The sequence below is a fragment of the Neodiprion fabricii genome, chromosome 3 (genome assembly GCF_021155785.1).
Source record: "Neodiprion fabricii isolate iyNeoFabr1 chromosome 3, iyNeoFabr1.1, whole genome shotgun sequence".
In the NCBI taxonomy this organism is placed as follows: Eukaryota; Metazoa; Arthropoda; class Insecta; order Hymenoptera; family Diprionidae; genus Neodiprion; species Neodiprion fabricii.
In genome coordinates this window covers 25,810,289-25,829,976 of record NC_060241.1, presented here as the reverse complement: position 1 = coordinate 25,829,976, position 19,688 = coordinate 25,810,289, and the positions used below count along the sequence as shown (strand labels likewise).

At 43.5% G+C, this 19,688-nt stretch overlaps 3 protein-coding genes across 9 annotated transcripts; 1 reads left to right on the top strand and 2 right to left on the bottom strand.

The window, feature by feature from the left end:
• Positions 1-3,365: 3,365 nt before the first annotated feature.
• LOC124177579 (pro-resilin) lies at positions 3,366-9,481 on the top strand. 7 transcript variants are annotated; one of them, XM_046560098.1, is made up of 4 exons: positions 3,366-3,559; positions 7,249-8,293; positions 8,484-8,613; positions 8,713-9,481. In XM_046560098.1, the coding sequence occupies exons 1-4, from the start codon at positions 3,481-3,483 to the stop codon at positions 8,866-8,868; spliced, it is 1,410 nt and encodes a 469-aa protein (XP_046416054.1). In that variant the 5' UTR covers positions 3,366-3,480; the 3' UTR covers positions 8,869-9,481. The 7 variants fall into 7 exon arrangements, with proteins under 7 accessions (XP_046416054.1, XP_046416055.1, XP_046416053.1 ...); XM_046560099.1 differs by having other exon boundaries at positions 8,484-8,644; positions 8,747-9,481; XM_046560097.1 differs by having other exon boundaries at positions 8,484-8,644; positions 8,723-9,481.
• LOC124177581 lies at positions 4,414-5,965 on the bottom strand. The gene is made up of 4 exons (XM_046560100.1): positions 5,776-5,965; positions 5,621-5,683; positions 5,359-5,555; positions 4,414-5,290 (listed from the first exon to the last, which is right to left on the bottom strand). Exons 1-4 carry the CDS (start codon positions 5,776-5,778, stop codon positions 5,239-5,241), a joined length of 315 nt encoding a protein of 104 aa, XP_046416056.1. The 5' UTR covers positions 5,779-5,965; the 3' UTR covers positions 4,414-5,238.
• Positions 9,482-10,875: 1,394 nt separating the features above from the next.
• Positions 10,876-18,511, bottom strand: LOC124177578 (high-affinity choline transporter 1). The gene is made up of 7 exons (XM_046560091.1): positions 18,100-18,511; positions 16,752-17,092; positions 16,216-16,589; positions 15,798-16,102; positions 14,118-14,397; positions 13,325-13,542; positions 10,876-13,191 (listed from the first exon to the last, which is right to left on the bottom strand). Exons 3-7 carry the CDS (start codon positions 16,487-16,489, stop codon positions 12,508-12,510), a joined length of 1,761 nt encoding a protein of 586 aa, XP_046416047.1. The 5' UTR covers positions 16,490-16,589; positions 16,752-17,092; positions 18,100-18,511; the 3' UTR covers positions 10,876-12,507.
• Positions 18,512-19,688: the final 1,177 nt, after the last annotated feature.

Sequence of the window (19,688 nt, the reverse complement as noted above, 5' to 3'; positions counted from 1 at the left end):
GCATTCAAATAGTGCTAATTAATGTGTGTAATTATAATTGGGTCCCATTATGCTCGCATCTCTGATGAGCTGGGAATACTATAGGTACGATTAAACTTCGATACTTATTATCTGCGATAATTTTAATTACATAGCACACGAGACCGACTAGACTTATTTCACATTGCCTCAACTCATTCAATCACTCTGTTTCCCATTCTTTTTTTTTCACAGCACTTTACGTATACTCATTTTCTTCTCGTGGTAACCGTAATTTCTATATGTATACCCAATCGCAATTTGACACAACATAGATAGAACGCGACGTGATCTGGCAAAGCAGACCAAATGCAGCCGATGACGAATTTCCAACTTAACGCACCTTCGACTCGCTGTTAGGAATATCAAACGCCTATGCGATGGCTCTCAGTTGCGTAACCTAACGTATAACCGATTCGATTAGGTGTCTAGAGAAAACGTTGACCTGTAGAACTAAAGCGAATTTGAAACATTGCGCCTGCTGCAGGAAAACGCATCGGTGACTCACCGGATTTCGCATCCGCCTGTAAGCAGAAAGCCTCCACAGTCAGCCAAGTCATGCAGACGTACCGATTGCGAGTGACGGGGGAGTTTTATGCCGAGCAGTTGAATATTAATCCGGATAACAAATGCCGAAGATCTGTGAAACCCTTTCTAACATCACTAATTACGTACGACTTGCATCAGTCCTGCTTGCTTGTTTTGCTCGCGCAAACTCATTAAGACCGACGTATATGCTTGTGTCGTAGTGTAAACTAAACCCGCTATCCCACAGTCTTGTAATAGATTAATTTTTTCACTCAACAAACGAAGGCTGCATGTGGGTGAATACTTAACGAGTTATTGCGGCAGATTACGAACTGTTTATGGGCAAGAGTTGAAACGAAGATGACCCTCGTATTATTTAGCACAACGTTTGTCCAGGACTCTCAGCAATGGTAGCAATTAAAAACTATGCATCTGTTTGTACGTAATCAATAATACGGATCAAGACCTTTGTGTTAAAAGTAAATACCGATCTTATGGATTCAAAATACAGTGAGGAGATATAAGCCAAAAAAAAGGAGCAGATAAGGCGGGATTTTCACGCTTTGTCGTATTAATGTTCTTTTTTTTTCTTATAATATAGGATGGAGAAACCTATTTCACGCGGAATTTTGACTGATGATACTGGCCGGCATGCCTTGAACTCATTCGAACAGTTGGAATAGGAGATGAAATCTTTGTAATACACGCACATGTACAAATTCCTTGACTGATTGGTGAATTTTTGAGAGCAAGGAGTTCGTTTTTTTTTATTTTACCCATAGTGATTACTTGGGATACTTAAGGAACCGGCAGAACCAGGTTGTTAACTTGATCAAGATAAAAAAAAATTTTCTATTCATGTTTTATGAATGCTAAGAGACCGGCAAGATGATATCGGGATTTTTTATAATCAGATATAATCTTGAAGTTGCAGATGTAATAATTATGCGTTCGAAATGTTCCGTAACTGCAAGCGTTAGGTAACAAACTATTCGTTGAAAGTCACGAAGTGAAAATTCGGTCTTAATTGTCATACATTTGCATGATAATCAAAGACAACAAAACAATAATTTGACACGCTTTATTCATGATCTTATACGGTATTCGAATATCACGCTAAAGTAAAATAGGAGAGAAAAACGCTCGACACGTTATTGCGTGATGGTTGAAATTAGATCGAAGCTGCAGTGAAATGTGTGATGGCTTGTTCTCTAGGTCGAGGACACGACGCGCATACATATTGCGATGAATACAGGAGGACGTTACGCAAGCATTACCAAGTGCAAACTTAAATTTTACTTTTCATTTGCGTTCGAATTGGAATGGGAGACTGTAAAACAAATTTCGACCGTTAGCAAACCGATCACGATCTACTGTATATCCTAGAAGGTAATGAATCTGGAACCACCATGGATGAGCAAGACTCTATAATTTCTCGATATATCGCGACGAGCTTTCAGAGACACGTATGCCTGCTGCGTTTCATTCCTCGTCAAATTGCCTCTAGTTTATGAAAATCTTGATTAAAATGCCAAACCGCTTTGATAATTAGGAGTGAATGACCTCTGCGGTTCGGAGACAACAGTTCTGTGGCATTATGGATACATAGCTGCAGTAGCACAAGCAGTCGGTGCTGCCATTAGAGAGCGAAGAGCTTATTATATTGAATAACAGCATAACGGAGCGCGAAAAAGGTGGAAATAACGAGTAGAATGGTGAAAAAGACACATTCCCTTTAATTTCATTCGGTCTCGGCAGTGTCACGGCTGAAGACAGCCGACACTTTGTTCCGGTGCCCGTACGCCAGAATTTCCCTTTCGTAAAGCAATCCTAAAATTTCATTTCGCAGCTGACACAGGTAAGCCGGCACATACGCTAACTTCGTACCGAATGCAAATCACGTATTTCTCTTATTTCAGTTCCTGGCAGTTCGCCTTAATAACGTCAGGTAGCAAATTATACCTGGCAAATTGGCGTGACCGGTGCGACGGTTGGATTTTTTTTTTAGTCCTATTTTTGACCATTTCATGTTCTTTAATACCTTCTTGGTGTCGTAAAATACCGGAAAGCACCGTCTCCACGAATTTCTACTGTCTGTCAAGTTCAAGCAAACGAATAACTCGCAACGACGACTTGACACAAAGTCTATGATGCGTCTGCCCACATCTTCCGTAAATTAATACAACGGCCTGAGAATAAGCTTTGATTTTACTTAAAGAAATTTTTACTTATGCATTCGCCAAGCAATCTTTAATTATACTTTCATTGTTTACCACAACCAGACTTGACATTGCAATAATCATAAATTGTAATATTAAAATCTATAATCACACCAAGTGGTTACTAGTTGGATCGTATTTTCCAGTGGTTCCAGAACTGCCTAAATAAAACCGTTTTCGTACCGATACCCGTTTTTCTAGAATTTCGTACGTAACTTAAACAGATGCAATTTTTCTCAGCCTGGTTAAAGTTTCGTCAGCGCCAAGGCTGCGCTGTTTTATTGTTTATTTGACTGTGTTTCAACTAGCTTGGACGTAAGTTTTTCAGAAATTCCGGCCGGTTCGTTAGGTGGACATTTTGACCGGAATACCAGGAAAGAAAAGACGAGTCGATCGTCCCTGCAGCGTAACCAGAGTGTGGAATATTGAACGCGGCATGATTCGAGCGTAAGGAGCGCATCTTTCCCCGGTATTCTGGCGTCCAAACACCTCGACGCCCCGCGTCCTCGCCCCACTCTCGGAGGTGGCATCCTCTTGTAGCGCCGAAGACTTTCTCCGAAAGACAGCCAACTATAAAAGCCAGATACGAACTCTTTGAAGCATGTTAGAGCAAACTAAACGCAGCTTCGAAAACACGTGGAGGATAATACCGAGTTTTTGTATCGAAAAGTGATTCGGTCAGGTTTCTAAGTCGACGCGTCCAAAAGTTTAAAGCATGAGGCCTGCTAAGATGTGGGCTCTTGTGGCTGCTGCTCTAGTGGCCACCGCACTTCTACCTTCCAGTTACGCCGAAGGTAAGGATTGGTTACTTTGTCCATCGCGCTGATTGCCGATTAAAAAATAAACCCGTTACGGAAGTACGAAGCCAGTAAGAATTCCGTCCTAATTGCGAATTTGGCATACACGGTTGCCGAGAAATTGCACTGACAGATTTGGTGTCAAATTTTTTTTACTATCGCAATTGCGATAATGAGAAAATTTTGAGATTTTTCGTAGCGTTGAAAGATATTTTTCTGAGGAAAAATTTATACGACCATGCGGCGATTACTCAACTCGTTGAAAACGAAATTACTGTGAAAATAATAGATGGTAATCACGTGAGACTTTCAGAGACCTTGAACAGCCAATATTCGTTATTCTTCCTCGCTTTCGTTATCGTGCGTATTTGACAATCACCCGCGTATTTGCGTGTTACACGGTTGTTAAAACTGTCCGATGATCCATACGCGGTGGAATAAGGCGAATAGGTAAACCACGCATAAACAAATCCCGACGAATTTCACAGTCTGTTCGCTTACTGCACACTGTGACTAATTTATTCGAAGCTCGTTAATACTGAAATACTCGAATTCTTTGAATTTTTATTAAACAAAATATTAAAAATCGTTACCATGTATACGTATATTCATATGAAGTCATTATAATATCATAAATGATGAGATTGACGAGCTTTGTGTAAGCATAGGTACATATATAAGAGTTAATTAACCGTTACCCCTCGAGCAAGCATTACTGAATAAAAATATGATTCGGGTAGATGATAATTACCGTTGAACGTTAAAAATACTTAAGCGAGTTATTACGATACGATACATATCTGAATAGGAATTTATTAGGCATCACCTGCAGCGAAAGATACAGGTACACATTTCGTGGGTGCTAATTACGGTAAAAGCTAGCCGAAATATTAACGAATACATTCGATGTGTCAGTGAAGAGAGAATCGTACCAACGATGCCAATTTAAATCAGAGTTTCAATCCACTCTTCGAATCGCCTCAACTATAGTGTATAATTTTTTTAAATTCAATGAATCAGTATACAAGAGATAAAAAAAATCACATCAACGCGACTATCGTCCGAATGTGAATTTCTCCACAAAGGTTTAACACAGAGTCCGCGATCGCGCGCGTTTCCGTACATCAGGAGTCGAGACTTTTCAGGAGAAGTGGGGGAACAACACATAAAAGTTCGAGTCGAGCGAAGGCTAGAGAGGAATTGAAGGGACTGGGATAATCGCGGTAACGACAACGGCAAAATTGCGCCTCTGAGCAAGTACAGACTCAGTCGCGACTCCCACACTTTCACTGCGATTCGCTCCGTCAAACTGCTGCCCCTCGTGGCATCCCCGTGACGTTTTCTCGGTTCACTTTTGCACCGTTATCCATCTAATTCCGAAGCAAGTTGTAATCTGTTATCCGTACTCCTATGTGAACCGATTTGGCTGGAGTTCACATTTTCGAAAAATTCATCAAACCGCTTCCCACAGCCTTTCTTCCACAACGAATGACTGTCAGCCTCATAGACAGTTTCAAAAGTTGTTGTGAAATTGCCGACTCCGCTGAAACCCCTTTGTGGTATGATTCTATTCCGCAAGACTTCATACAATTAGCTTGCTAAATCCCACAACTTGTGCTTACCCAGCAATCGACTTTGGCATAAATTCTACGAGCCTCTCCTCAGCTTCTAGTTCCTTAAACATAAACTCCTTCTTCCGTTTTATACATCCTCAAGTAACTCGTGATCCTGTCAACATTTAAATGCAATGAGAAACAGACGTCTTTCGTGCGGCACATGTAAACTACATTACAAACCATTGAGGAGCGAACCCACTATGAACTCCGTGGTAACCTTCATTCTTACCAGTTGGAACAATAGCAAAGCGCATGTAGAGCAGTAGACTTGATTTATCCCGTACATTACAGACAGCTTCTTTCTGGGCAAGGTCTCTTTCCAAACAAGGAAATGTCGCTTTTTCATTAGCACACAATGGCGGAAGTCGTAGTGGAACCTAGAGAAACGATGCGTTTAATTGCCACATGAACAGTGTCGTTACGGTAAAACTAGAATTCTCACATCACACTCGACTCGAGACCTGCACGACGGTACTGGAATTAATATTTCGGTGTGAAGCTTTACCTGTCGGAATTCCGAACTGTTAACTATAAAAGTAAAATTTCGAAGGTTCAAAAGTAAAAGAAACGTTTATGACCGACGTGAAGTTCTGATACCATTCCTAAGATTTAAATCTCCAATTCCCGCATGACCTCGGACACTTTACGATCTCGGAGCACTTTCGCCCTAGTTAATTCGCGGTCGTCACTCGTGTCTACCAGACACTCTCCATAACTCGGCTAGTCACGTTTCGTATTCGCTGGTTTGGTGCAGTCAATCTTCAACCATTTCAGCGTCTAAGTGTAATCAACCACTCGTGGCGAAACTGCAACGTCGAGCAAAATTCGATTTCATTTGGTGCTCTCCAGTTGCAAGTTACGACAGGTTATGCATTACAGATACAGCTGCGCCATGCCTTCCACAGTTGGTATTTTTCTCTGTTTTCGAATTGCCCACGTGCGATGTCCCGCGGCATTAACGTGTAAAGAGGATCGTTCAGTATAATAAATAGTATCCGGACCTTCCGCAATCGTAGCTCTAAGAATAGCGCCGTATAACTTACGCTCCAAAAGGTTTGTGGAAATGAGATAATCATCTACGCTCACTATATCTACTGGCAATTAGCAGTTTAGTGTTAACGGTCTTGAAAGTTGATAATTTCAATACTCGTTTAAGAATTCGTTTGAGCCTGCACAGGCGCGAACGCTATCTTTTACTCTTCCGGAAATATTAGTGGCTGTTCGAAGTTTTTTTATGCGCTATTCAGCATAGTAGAATTCGGATAAAACTATAAAATTTTATCGATAATTCTTTTACCGGTTAAATTACAATCTACACGAAAGCTACAAACTATCGTACCTAAATTGTCGGTTAGGTACTTTCGATCTCGTACAGCTAACTTTCAATTATGAAATTCGTATCCGACGTATGTCTGTCGCTCCTCCAAGATGGATCGGGGTCCCAAATCAGTAATTTGAGTCCTGCATCGAAATCGAATTCAAGAATGATTCTGATCTAGCGAATCCGTTACTACTAGCAATATCTATATTATCGGGTACTTAGCTGCGTAAATATTTCAAGTTTACTTGGACTCATTAGGGGGTTAGATGAAGCTGAGTGGTGAAACACATCTTCTGGTGATGTGACGTACAATGCTGATCTAAAACTTTCCTTCTCCCATGCGAACATCATGAGACGTTAAGAAGACGGTCGTAATCGTAAAATGGAAGAAAGTATCTGGAGACAATTCACAAGCATGTGCATACGTACTGCTGATTCACTGTAAAGATTAGTTCGTAGATGGAAAGTTTTAGTTCGGTATAAGGACACGTTTGTGAAAAATGACTACTGTATCCATTATTCCTTGAGCCCTTGTTATATCTCACACAGCGTCAAATAAGGAAATCATCATCATCATTCCTCTCACGAATTCAAGGTTGATACAATGGAGTATCCAGTCAAATATTAACCGAATCCAAGTGATGTCGTATTTTTTGACCATCTGTCAAACATCCCGATCGAGTAACTTTGTGAAACCATCCCACATTGACCGTGAGGATACATTTACCAACTGACTCATTCTTCAACAGCTCCACTAACCGGCAGCTACTTGCCACCATCAACGAGCTACGGAACTCCCAACATCGGCGGAGGTGGTGGTGGTGGATTCGGAGGTAGTGCGCTATCCAGCAGCTACGGTGCCCCATCTTCCGGAGGCGGAAGCTTCGGTGGCAGCTTCGGCGGTGGATTCGGAGGCAGCGCGCCATCCAGCAGCTACGGAGCGCCGTCTTCTGGAGGCGGAAGCTTCAGCAGTGGATTCGGAGGCAGTGCCCCGTCCAGCAGCTACGGAGCACCGTCTTCTGGAGGCGGAAGCTTCGGTGGCAGCTTCGGCGGTGGATTCGGAGGCAGTGCACCGTCCAGCAGCTACGGAGCGCCATCATCCGGTGGAAGCAGCAGACCGTCAAGCAGCTACGGAGCACCATCGACTAGCTACGGAGCCCCGTCTTCAGGAGGTGGTGGCGGATTCAGCGGCGGAAGCAGCAGTGGAAGTTTCGGAGGTAGCTTCGGTGGCAGTGCACCGTCCAGCAGCTACGGAGCACCATCGAGTAGCTATGGAGCTCCATCTTCGGGAGGCGGTGGATTCAGCGGTGGCAGCAGCAGCGGATTTAGCAGTGGTGGAAGTTTCGGAGGTGGATTCAGCGGCAGTGCACCCTCAAGTAGCTACGGAGCACCATCTTCCGGTGGTGGAAGACCCTCTTCGAGCTACAGAGCTCCCTCGTCAAGCTACGGTGCACCTTCTTTCGGAGGAGGTAGTGGTGGATTTTCCAAACCCTCAAGCAGCTACGGGGCACCATCTTCCGGTGGCGGAAGACCCGCTTCGAGCTACGGACCTCCCTCGTCAAGCTACGGCGCACCTTCTTTCGGAGGAGGTAGTGGCAGCTTTTCCAAACCCTCAAGCAGCTACGGAGCACCATCTTCCGGCGGCGGACGACCCTCTTCGAGCTACGGAGCTCCCTCCTCAAGCTACGGTGCACCTTCTTCCGGAGGTGGTGGCAGCTTTTCTAAGCCCTCAAGCAGCTACGGAGCACCGTCTTCAGGAGGCGGTAGCTTCGGTGGCAGTAGTTTTGGCGGCGGGTAAGCAAAAGCTTCATTTTCGAAAAACACCGCAGTAAAAAATCAAACACCAAGCAGTGAAGAAACGTTTCCACGCTTTCAACACTGATCCCTACTTGTTTCGTCAAAGTCAATTCAATCCATCAAAACTACAATCACCAACTACGATGACATGTAGGGCATCGCATTATCACAAAATCATCTGTTACAGCTCTAGCGGTGGACACTTCAGCGGCGGCGGTGCCAGTCAGCCATCCTCCAGCTATGGCGCACCCTCTTCAAGCAGCGGTGGTTACAGCTCAGGCGGCGGGGGTGGATACAGTTCCGGAGGTGGATACAGCTCCGGTGGCTCCAGTGGTGGATACAGCTCCGGTGGCTCCAGTGGTGGATACAGCTCCGGAGGTGGATACAGCTCCGGCGGTTCCGGTGGAGGCCACAGTTCCGGCGGTGGTGGTGGATACAGCTCCGGAGGAGGTGGTGGATACAGTTCCGGAGGAGGTGGTGGATACAGTTCCGGCGGCAGTGGAGGCGGTTACAGCTCCGGTGGTAGCAGCGGTGGACAGAGCTACGCCAGCAACGGCGGCTACCAATATTAAGCTAACTATAAGATCTATTAACCCATCAACAAGCGGGTAATCACCGATGAACTTGCTTCCATCGCTGGTTTTTCTCTAACAGGAAATAAGTTGTTGAACCTGCAGGCATCAGCTCTGACCATGACACTCGAAACTGCACGTCCCGATTGTTTTCTACTCTAACATCAATGCCAGATTGTTTAGGAATCGTACACGGGGAGGTTGAGTATTTTGTTCGAACTCTGCGCTATAACGTGAAATCGATATTCTTTATCTCCTTCTCCCTCTCTGTGTATCTCTATGTCTCCACCTTGGTTCCCTGTTATGTTTTCTCTCTTATAGCTGGAATCCTGACGATGACGAATGAAGTCCATCAGGAGAAACCCGCGCTTCGATCCCCATTTCACTAACTGAGCTGAATTAATTGTAGATACTAAACCATTTCGCTTCCACAGTAGGAACAAGATATGTACATTTTTATATTTTTATACATGACAAAAAGAAAAAGAAAAGAATAGAATAATTATCTAATCCAGCTGTTAGACAAATAACTGTTTACACTGGATATGATTTATTTATTATTTTTGTGAAAACGCTTTTGTTTTACCAATAAAGCTGGTCTGCTGTGAAGAATTTTACTTGGATTACATTTTGTACACCTTACCCTGCCCCACTTTCCATGGAATATATTTGTAAGACTAACGCTACTTCATACTTTAAAAACTACCGAACCGTAAGTCATGTTACACTGCACCTTTAGATAGTGAAAACTTTTCGTCTTCCTGGCGGAGAGAAAGCAAGTAAAATATTTTTGAAAGTATTGCAGTGAAATAGCTTCCTGGAATTGAGGATTGACGAAGTAGAGCAATAAAATTATGCAGAAGCTGAGCGAGGCTGCGTTACTCGGTTCGCGCAATGAGCACACACTGAATTTCTTCAAACGAAGATTATCTACGGGTAATGTGACGTAATTGAATACCAACCGTGAACGCGGGTAAGAATAGCGATCAGGGTACTGGTCAAAATTTTGATAAAGAGTAATAAGAGTAAATACACGGGAAGAAATCTACGTAGAGGAAGCAGAACCAAGCACGGCGCGTTTTTTTATACACCGTTTATTTTTAACACTTACAATCAACATCTGGTTTACGCTTTTATTTGTTAGGTGTTTTTTTTTTCGGTCGTATAACTATATTACGAATAGTACATTATTAAGTAACACTTCGATATTATGTATATATGTATATGTATACAGGTGTAATATACTTTTGGTATTAGGTTTATACAGGATTCATTTGATATATATATATATACGACGTTTTTCTGAGAATACAATACATAGTATACAGTACATATATGAATTTTCAAAATATCCGTTTGAAAAATTGCGGATACGATGTTCGAAATACTCCAAGTTTCATTTCAAACTGTATAGCGGCTTATAACTCGATTCAGTGCCGTACAGTCGAACGGATCACGTGGATGAGTAATACCTATACGTTGACGTATGTTACATACTGTGTGCTAGTTTTTCACCAACATTTCAACCCCCTCAATAAACCTTGAAACACCTGCTTTCCAGTGGGATTAATTCATCTTTTATGACAGCGACATAAATACATTATATTGATATGCGTGTATATTTTTATGTACTTATTATATGATATGTATATACCGTTTATTACATTTGATGTAATTGATATGTAGGTGACACATGATAATATGTGCGTTCGGGGTTTCGCGTCATGTTGCACAGTTTTATTACTATGAAAAATTATGAGATACACATATATACCTAGATATACGTGTTATTATTACAGCGCGCTACCGAAAACAACGCTATACGTAATTTTTTCGTCATAAGTGTAAAATACAGCAACATGAAGTTAATTTCAACATATACGTATGCATTATGTATAATGTATATACGTGCATGACGAACATTCCTACGGAAAATAAGATAAGCTGGATAAGACGTATAATATCATTCTGCTGCAGCTATACAATTAATTAATTATTTCTACACCGCAATTAAATGCTATTGCACTTGCACGGCCCATACTTCCGTGTCTTGGAATTGAATATTTTTTTTTTTTTTTTTTTTAATTAAAAAATAGCATTTGTAACAAGGTGATACGAAAATTAAATATTCATTCATATTTCATAAAAACTCTCATATTTACTTACATTATAGGTATAATCTAATATCAACTATTTTCGATATGCACTGATATGTACGGTTGGTAATATGTATACTGTAGTATAGTCTTGTCTTGGGTATGTATAAGTTATACTTACTGGCTATTCATTATTTCATTCAAACAATATGGCAATATATACTATATTATAAACTATATATATACTATATATGGCAATATATATTATATAATAAATATAACCGATCAGCTGACTTTCGGGGCCTTGTGTCTATTACACGCTTGGCTAAAACCTAGAATTGTACACACACGCGATCATTAACACAAATTCTATGTATAGCTTTCAAATTTAATACTGTTGCACGTCAAAAGATTCCGAAATTTTTCCGCCACTAATCGTATAACATAAGCTTGATTGCTACGATCATGCGACGATTACGTAGAAAAGCATCGATCTATAATCGATATTTTGGAACAGTATATTATATTAATACATACACCGCAGCATGCACGGCAATAATTCCGAAATAAATGCCAATACACACGCTCGGTGCCCAACACGAAAGTCCACACAAGTAATTAAAAATGACAGGATCATATGTACACCGCACGTTACATGGAGCACGCTGTGGGCTGCTCGCTATTCTACCGTGAATCTTATATAACACGTCTACTCCAATCAGCGTCCGCCGTGAATTGCCTACTTTTATTTATACCGGCAGAATTTATTTCAAATAAGTACTTTCGAACGTTACATTGATCACTAGCGACTATAAACGAGTCTTCGCAACGCGATCCGCGATCTAGTTTAGATCCTATGAACCGCCCTGAAACTCAGCCGATTTCAATATAATTTGTATCTATACATGTAATATATTTATTTATTTATTTATATTCATTTAGTACTAAACATATTTAAAAACAAAATGACTAGGCCTAATAGGCGATGCGGTGCTCTCATTTCCCCGATGTGCAAACAGCTAACATGTACGTTATGTAAATGTAATGCGTTAACTTCAAAATTATTGCTTAATTGAGACTACGATAACTGTTCCTGACCACAAGTGATATGACCTCAGCGATGACCTTCGACCCATTGATCGGACGTTGAAAACGCGCCGGGGAATTTCCGCAATCATCTCCGCGTATCCTTCCGATCTTTGTGCAAATCATACCACGATCACCGTCGTCACGAACTAATCGCAAGGATATTTACATCGTGATTATTTTGTAGGTCAAGCCCACTGTGCTTGAACCTCTATCGGACAAAAATCGCACGGTGTTATCACTATACTATACACGGAATCGCAGTGGCATGAAAGAACCGTTCATATTAAGAGCACCAGAAAGCATCCTATACAAAATAGCAGTATAGAACCTACGCAATACAATTGTACAGTTGCGCAATAATGAAAAAAACGAAAGAAGAATGAATGGAGAAACGAAGAAACACCGCATCACCGGAGTTATTGTTGGTCACAGCATCCGATCATGGAACCTGGAGTTAGAACGCGGTGCTGGATTGCGGCTGGCGATCGACGTGAGGTCCCAACTGACCCAAAACGCTGCACCCGCCACCTCCGCCTACGCCACAACCTGGTTCCATATCGTCGTCCGGCTCGAGCGCTTGATTCACTCGGCCGTTGGATTCATCTTTGCTGCCGTAAAGTCTGGCCGACCCGCCGGCCAGCACAGCCATCTGTTCACCTTCCGCGGGATCGGGACCCACTCGCTCTACGTCCTCGGGTATGTTGACCACGCATCTAAATATATCGTAACCAGGCGCAAGCTTGCCGGTCATAAACGCGACCTGAGTGCCGTACGAAACACCGACCAACGTCACCAGAGACATCAACATTGCCATTGTCCTGAAGGGAAATAGCTGGGTGTCGGTCTCCGGTTCGTAACCTGGATAATGAATGAGTGCCGGAAGTCCCATCAGAGGCTCGCCACCGCTGATTCTGACCATGAAAGCAATTATGTACGCTGCAAGACTGCCGTAGGTGTTGCAATACGGTTTAAAGTGGACGACCATCAGCAGCTGGGGGAACAAGATGACGTACACCAGGTCGGAACACATCGACCAGAGCCCGTATATCGAGGGTATCGTTAACGCCATCACCGTACTAAGGATCCCGACAACACCGATACCCGTCCTCATCACCCAGATTATCTCCATCTCTGAAGCCTACGCGGATAAATCAGCTTTAACCGACCCCAACCGAAATGCGACTCCGCGAACGAAGTGTGAATTGTGCGAGAGAGAGGGCTTGAAAGTGGTTCGGGATTTCTGTGATTGTGACTAACATTCGACTACTCACCCTCTGGCGGAAGATGAGCTTGTAGACGTTCCTAGCGAACATGGAACTCGCTGACAAAATGCTGCTGTCCGCTGATGACATCACGGCAGCTGAGACTGCTCCCAGGCCGAAGAAAGACACGAAATCCGGTGTCAGGTACTGGAGAACCATCGGCAGGATCATGCTTGTTTCCGTTTCCGTCAACGGATAAGGTCCGGTGTACCCGGTCTCGTTCCACGCTGGAACACCATCGTCAAACGGTTCCGTTAAACTTCCGAATAATACTTCCGCGTTCTTCGTCACACCCAAAAAAATATTTCTGCACTTCCAATTAGTTCCGGGGCACGGTTCAGCACCGTTCTTGTATCGACTATTTATATTTATGTCCCGTCACCCCAAGGCGCATTATCACCACCGCCCCGCGATGAGCCACATGGCTCAGTCCCACGCTCACCACCCAGCCGAGCACGGTGCTATTATTCTTGCACGATCTCCCCTCGCGTTTCTCCCGCTCTTGCGTACATTGTAAATACCAGCACCCCCCGCAACAGCAGGGATCTCACCCACGCCAAATGTCAAGTAGCCCCCAAAATACCGCGGGGCGGGCCGAAGGGTCACGAGCCCTCGCGACCTCCCCTGGCCCCAGACAATTCCGCAACGAAGCTAATTTAATCCCGTTACAATTGCGACGCAAAGGACCGTATTCCCGTGGTATCCTTACGCGGTAGGTACGTTCTTTACGCATGTGCGATATGCGAGTGCTTGCGTGGACGAGTGTTGCCGGACAGTTGAAACATCCGAGGAAACAACTTACGCGTCGCCTTGGCTATGGCTCCGATTAGAACTGGAGGAATGGCCATCAGGATGCATCCAACGGCAGCCACGTAGCTCAGGATTTGGGCCCTGCCAGCGGTCTTCGAGGAGAGAACTCGCTGGAAGTACACCTGCCAAGGTATTCCTCCGAAGACTAGTAGAAGCCCGTAGTCCATGTAGTACCAATATTCCGATGGTTTTACCTCGCCGATCCAATCCACGTCCATCGAACTAAGCGACTCGACCTTGGGATTCATCCATGCAAAGGGGATGCACATCCACTGGAACAGACGTGACAGAAGTGTGTAAACACCTTTCCTTCATTTGGCAACCATTACGATTGCCGAGCTGACAGATCGATCGAACACCAAGTCTACTGCATTGATTCGCAAAATGTTCGAACAGGGTGAAAAAGTTGAAGGTGGGTCTAACACGATAACTTGGCTATAGGTGGCGCGTGTTCTTTATCCTTTGGAAATCTCTTCGTCCGAGAAAGAAATCCCCCCGCCCCTCTGACCCGGTGAATGGAACTATTCCGAGGGATTAACTTTCTTTGACTTCAATCGAACTGTTGGCTCTTTTCATGTTCCTGGCAAGGGAACGCTAACTGCACCCAAGAGATCGACCGTGAAAAGACTAATCTGAAAAGCGCCACCTAAAAGGTTTCCCTTCGATACAACCCATTCAGCTACGCGCAACGTACGATAATCAAAATATTTCGTTGTTAGGCAGGAACGGCGAACGAGATTTATCGAAAATAACAACAATTTTTATGGAAAATCGATGCTGCAGCTGAAATGGTAATGTTTTTAAATAACAGCTACCCGACACACGATAATTTTCAGTATTCAAGTATATCGCGTGACCCTGCAGAAGACGGTGTGTATTTAAATGTGAAATGAAAATGAAAGGGTGAAATCTCGTCCTGCGAACCTTGGTAATTTGAATGCACGGAGAAGCCGAGCCCGCCTATCGACCCGAAAACCTCGTCGCAATATTGCCGAACACCGCCACGTTACGTTCGATACCTGCACTCTGTATGAATAAAGAATCACCCATTCCATATTGTCAATACTATTTATAGGTGTACAGACGTAATCGATAGAAAAAAATCGATGTAGCAAAAGTTATTCGTAGCGAACAAGACTTACATTCTACGGAGTTGAACAATTTATATCGTTGTGAACGGTGACTGCTTATTATTAATACATTCAAGGTACAGAAAAAGATAAAGACTCGACGAACTGTGAACCGACGAATAATTGCTAGCCTTTTACTTCACAAAGATTGCACATAGTTATCACTTTGTCAATGTAGAACACCTGCATCAGACAAGTCCCGCTCGACCGCTGCATGTTAGCTATCCAGAAAGACCTCAAGGTATATTTCGTTAGACTTTCAATCCTAGGTGTGGTATTTGGCTAGCGCATAATCTATACTACTATGTGGTAGTGGAATAATTGCATTAGGCTGATTCCGATACACGTAAGGCAAAATAATCTTGTTAAGCAAATCCAAATTCCGTTCAGTGCTCCCTACAGGTATCATTTTCTTGTGTTCGGACGACCTCTATCCCATTGGATACTCAAGGTTAGACTAATACCCGAAGGATTTTTCTAATCTGTTTTCGGTAGGACGTCGTAACAAAAACACCGAAAAATGAGTTCGCGACACTACTCACCAGGCCGATAAAAATGCAGAACAGTTGGATCACGTCCGTATAGGCGACGGAGTAGAGGCCGCCAAACAGAGTGTAGAACACCGCGATACACGCGCTCAGAATAACGGACGTCCCTTGGTCCATGTCGATTATTACTGCCAGGGTGGCGCCAAGAGCAGCGAGAATTCCCGCCGCCCAAAAGACCTCGCCACATAGCGCTGGTAAAAAGAGCAAACCACCCATTCTCTCGCCAAACGCATCCTGCAGGGGGTCCAGCATAGTGATGTAGCCCTGCCGCCGCATCGGGTTTGCAAAGAATATCCCGCCTGGAAGGAAACATCTCGAATTAGAAAAGCTGGGTTTGCGGCCTGACGCGGGGACTGCCGGAGCCAACGACGTTAAATGACGGACAGTCCGATGACGGAATGTCTGAACTCACCAAAAACGAGACTCAGGGCGTATCCGAATGGTGCCTGACACCACACCAGCCCTTTGGTGTAGATAGCCTCGGCTGTTCCGTTGATGTAGCCTCCGCCGACCCACGTGGCCGTCATCGTGAAGATCCCGACGAAGAGGCCGATGGACCGTCCGGCCAGCATCACCTCTTCCTCGGAATCGTTTCCAGCCTCTTTTTTCCTGGCCGCCCATATTCCCACTCCCAAAATTAGAAGGTAAAACAAAACAATGGAAATAACCCCAGCGATGTTGATCATGTTGCTGGGTGATGATAGATCGACGGGCGTCAAGTCAAGTTGATGAAGATGCAAGTCCAAGAGGTTCGGTGTGTTCTCTGTTTTGGGAACGTTTGGAAACCTACGGAATATCGAGCATTCGTTCGTTACATTTACTGACCCACCCGATTCTTTACCAAGCCGAACTCAACATGGCCACGCAAGGAAGTTGCGATTGTCCGCCATGTTGAATCCCAAGGTCGTGATTCGCGACGCAGACGTGACCTTCGATTGTGATACGCACCTCTGAGCACCTCTGGGCGTACAGTCGCGCAGCAGCGGAGGGCAACCTCACACGGGTACAGGTGGCATGGCCAGGTGACGGCTCTTGGGTATGACCGATGCCAACGAGGATGCTGCCGTCGACGGGGGGTTCAGGTTCGGAGGGCAGCAGTCGCCCCACCTGAGCGAGGTCTTCTGGGAGGGGCTGTTCCTTGTTCTAAACGCGAGGCCGCCCATGGGCACTGATGGCCATCGATTCCTCCCAAACTTATATCTCTTACTTCTCACTCGCTTACCAATATCGATATAATCAGAGGAACCAAACTATGCCCCTAGCTTTTTACGCGGCCTCAGATTGCACCTCTGGAATCACGAAATATGAAAATAAGTTTCTCAATCCATGGTCATCATTAGGTGTAGCCTGAAACTATCTCGACGAATTCTTTTCCCCCGACTTCAACGGATAGTTGTGTATTCTTACAAGCCTTTCAATTGCGTGTACCATTTTTCATTACATTTCAATGATGTCGTAAATTGATTTATCCAAGTCCAAGAATCTCAATAATAACCTAATGGTCGCCCTACTTGAGTAACTAGTCAACACCGCTAGCGTAGAAGTAGGATTATTAGGGTTATGAAATATAAACTATGATCTGTGATTTCAAATTTTTTTTATACCGCACTGAAATGCCCAAGAACCTTATTTATACACTAACTTGTTATTCCGATTATAAAAAATAACCGGCTCGTTGAGTTTTGGTAGTTTCATTCTGGTTGCAACTGATTGTAAACTATTAATACTACTCCACACATCGAATTGGTAATCACCACCTTATGAACATATTTCCACATGACCCATTTTTTTATACCACATCTTCATTTATTGAATATCGAAAATAGTTTGTATTTGAATCCTTCAGAATATGTGTAAATAATCCAACAACCACGTGAAACATTCCATTATATACCGATAAAATTGACCAATAAATTGTTCAAATGTGTGAATCCAAAAACAGTAAATAATGAAAAGTGGAGAATAAACAAACAACATGATCAGCCCGTGGCTATATCTTTAAAAATCGCGAGACGGTTTGCCGTCGGGAATCGTTGCTGTACCGAGTTGAATAAGCGGAAGCTGCGTGGACGTCAAAATTAAAAATTGTAAACGGTGCCTGACGTCTGCGATAATTTCACTTTAAAAAATTAAATATCTATCACTGTCAATCAAATGAGCCACGTTCTATTCTTTAGGCATATGTGAAGTAGAGAAAAATACACACAAAAAAAGATTATAATAAAATGTGTACTCATGAAAACACGTTAAAAAAGTTTTACATAAGATTTGAAACTAGAGAAAAAAATTTACTTACATTACGATTCTTGAACTATGGCGAGGAACACAATCGATTGTCACCGTAATTCGACACAAGTTAACGTACGATTACGTTTTCATTTATTTCATTTAATGTTTAAACGAAATAATCGAAGGTAAAAAAAATTTAAGCAGCGCTTTTTTACTCGCTCATTTAGCTGTTTTTATGAATTTATTTTTACTCCTCATTTTTGTTTTTTTTTTTGCCTCATCACTAAAATTCGGCGGCGGGCTTTCGCGAAATCGTCGACGTACCCGGGCGACGGAGAGACGGAGCGTCGGTAGGGTCGGCGTCTCTAGCGTCGCGGCGGCCTCCCCGCACTGATAGCTCCCAGCTCGCAGCTAGCTTCGTCGGACGGACGGATGGAACGAGATATTGATTCAAACCCCGTGACGTCACAGCTGTAACTTCCCCTACCACGCAATGAAGGGGGTGCGGGGCGTGGACTGGCGAATCTCGAGTCTGCGCACCGGAAGTAGCCCTCCGCGATGATGGTGATGAAAATGAGCAGAATCCCTAGGTCTGTGATCCTCAGCCAAGGAGACCGCTTTCAGAATTTCCCGACGAATCCAACATGGCGGCATTACTTTACCTGTATTCGCATAATTCGGCGATTTCTTGCAATTTTTATTGCAGCACGTCTCGATCCATCATGTCTTAAAATTTCTTCTTGGTAACCAACCGAAACATATCGATGTGCACGTAGCCCAAACGTGAATTATTCCTGATTTCATCACTCGGTAATCGCTCCTCACACTGGTACAGATTCTGATATGGCGGCGACGCCGTTCACCAACGGTGACTTCATTTGCCAATTTTATACTCTGGCGGATAGATTTTTCGGCAGAGGTGCGATCCGTCAAAACGGTGGCGATGGCTGGAGTGACAAATAAAAAATCTTGCTTAACAAAACTCCAATCCAACAGTAGCTCGCCATCATTTTTTGAAAAATTCCAGCACAGAAAACGCAGTCAATTCTACATTATGTCAATAAAAATGTCACGTGAAGTGATTGTTACAGAGGTATAAAATACAGAGTTCCGCGAAACTTCTTTTTTTAAATAAATATATGATCAAACAACACGACCTGTACTTTGCAATATGAAAAGATTTGGCATTCCCTTGAAATTCAAAGACTTCAAGATGAGATAATATTTTTTAATACGTGGGACGCGATTGTAAACGGTCCGCCAAGTTTTTATTTTTAAAAATCACTTTATATATTTGTGATAAACGCAAAGTGTATCACATTTGTGAAAAGCAGTAGTCGCTCCACGATGAATTCAAGGAATAAGAAAACGACGGCTTGAGCTCCTGAAAGGGTTCCACAAACATTTATTTCCCTGGGGTAGTTTACAGTCGAGCGACATGAACTCTCAGGCGAGTTATGACATATTAAACACATGTGGCCTCAAAGCGCGACGTGCAAGCTCGCCTCCCAAGCTCCCGGGTAAAACTTTGCAAATCTATTTTTAACTCAGCCAGACACTAATGTCGTGTTCTGGATTTTAAGCTATTTGCACAAACCTGATTGTCACGTGAATTCGAATCGCCGTATCAAGCCCTTCGAATGCCAAAAGATATAC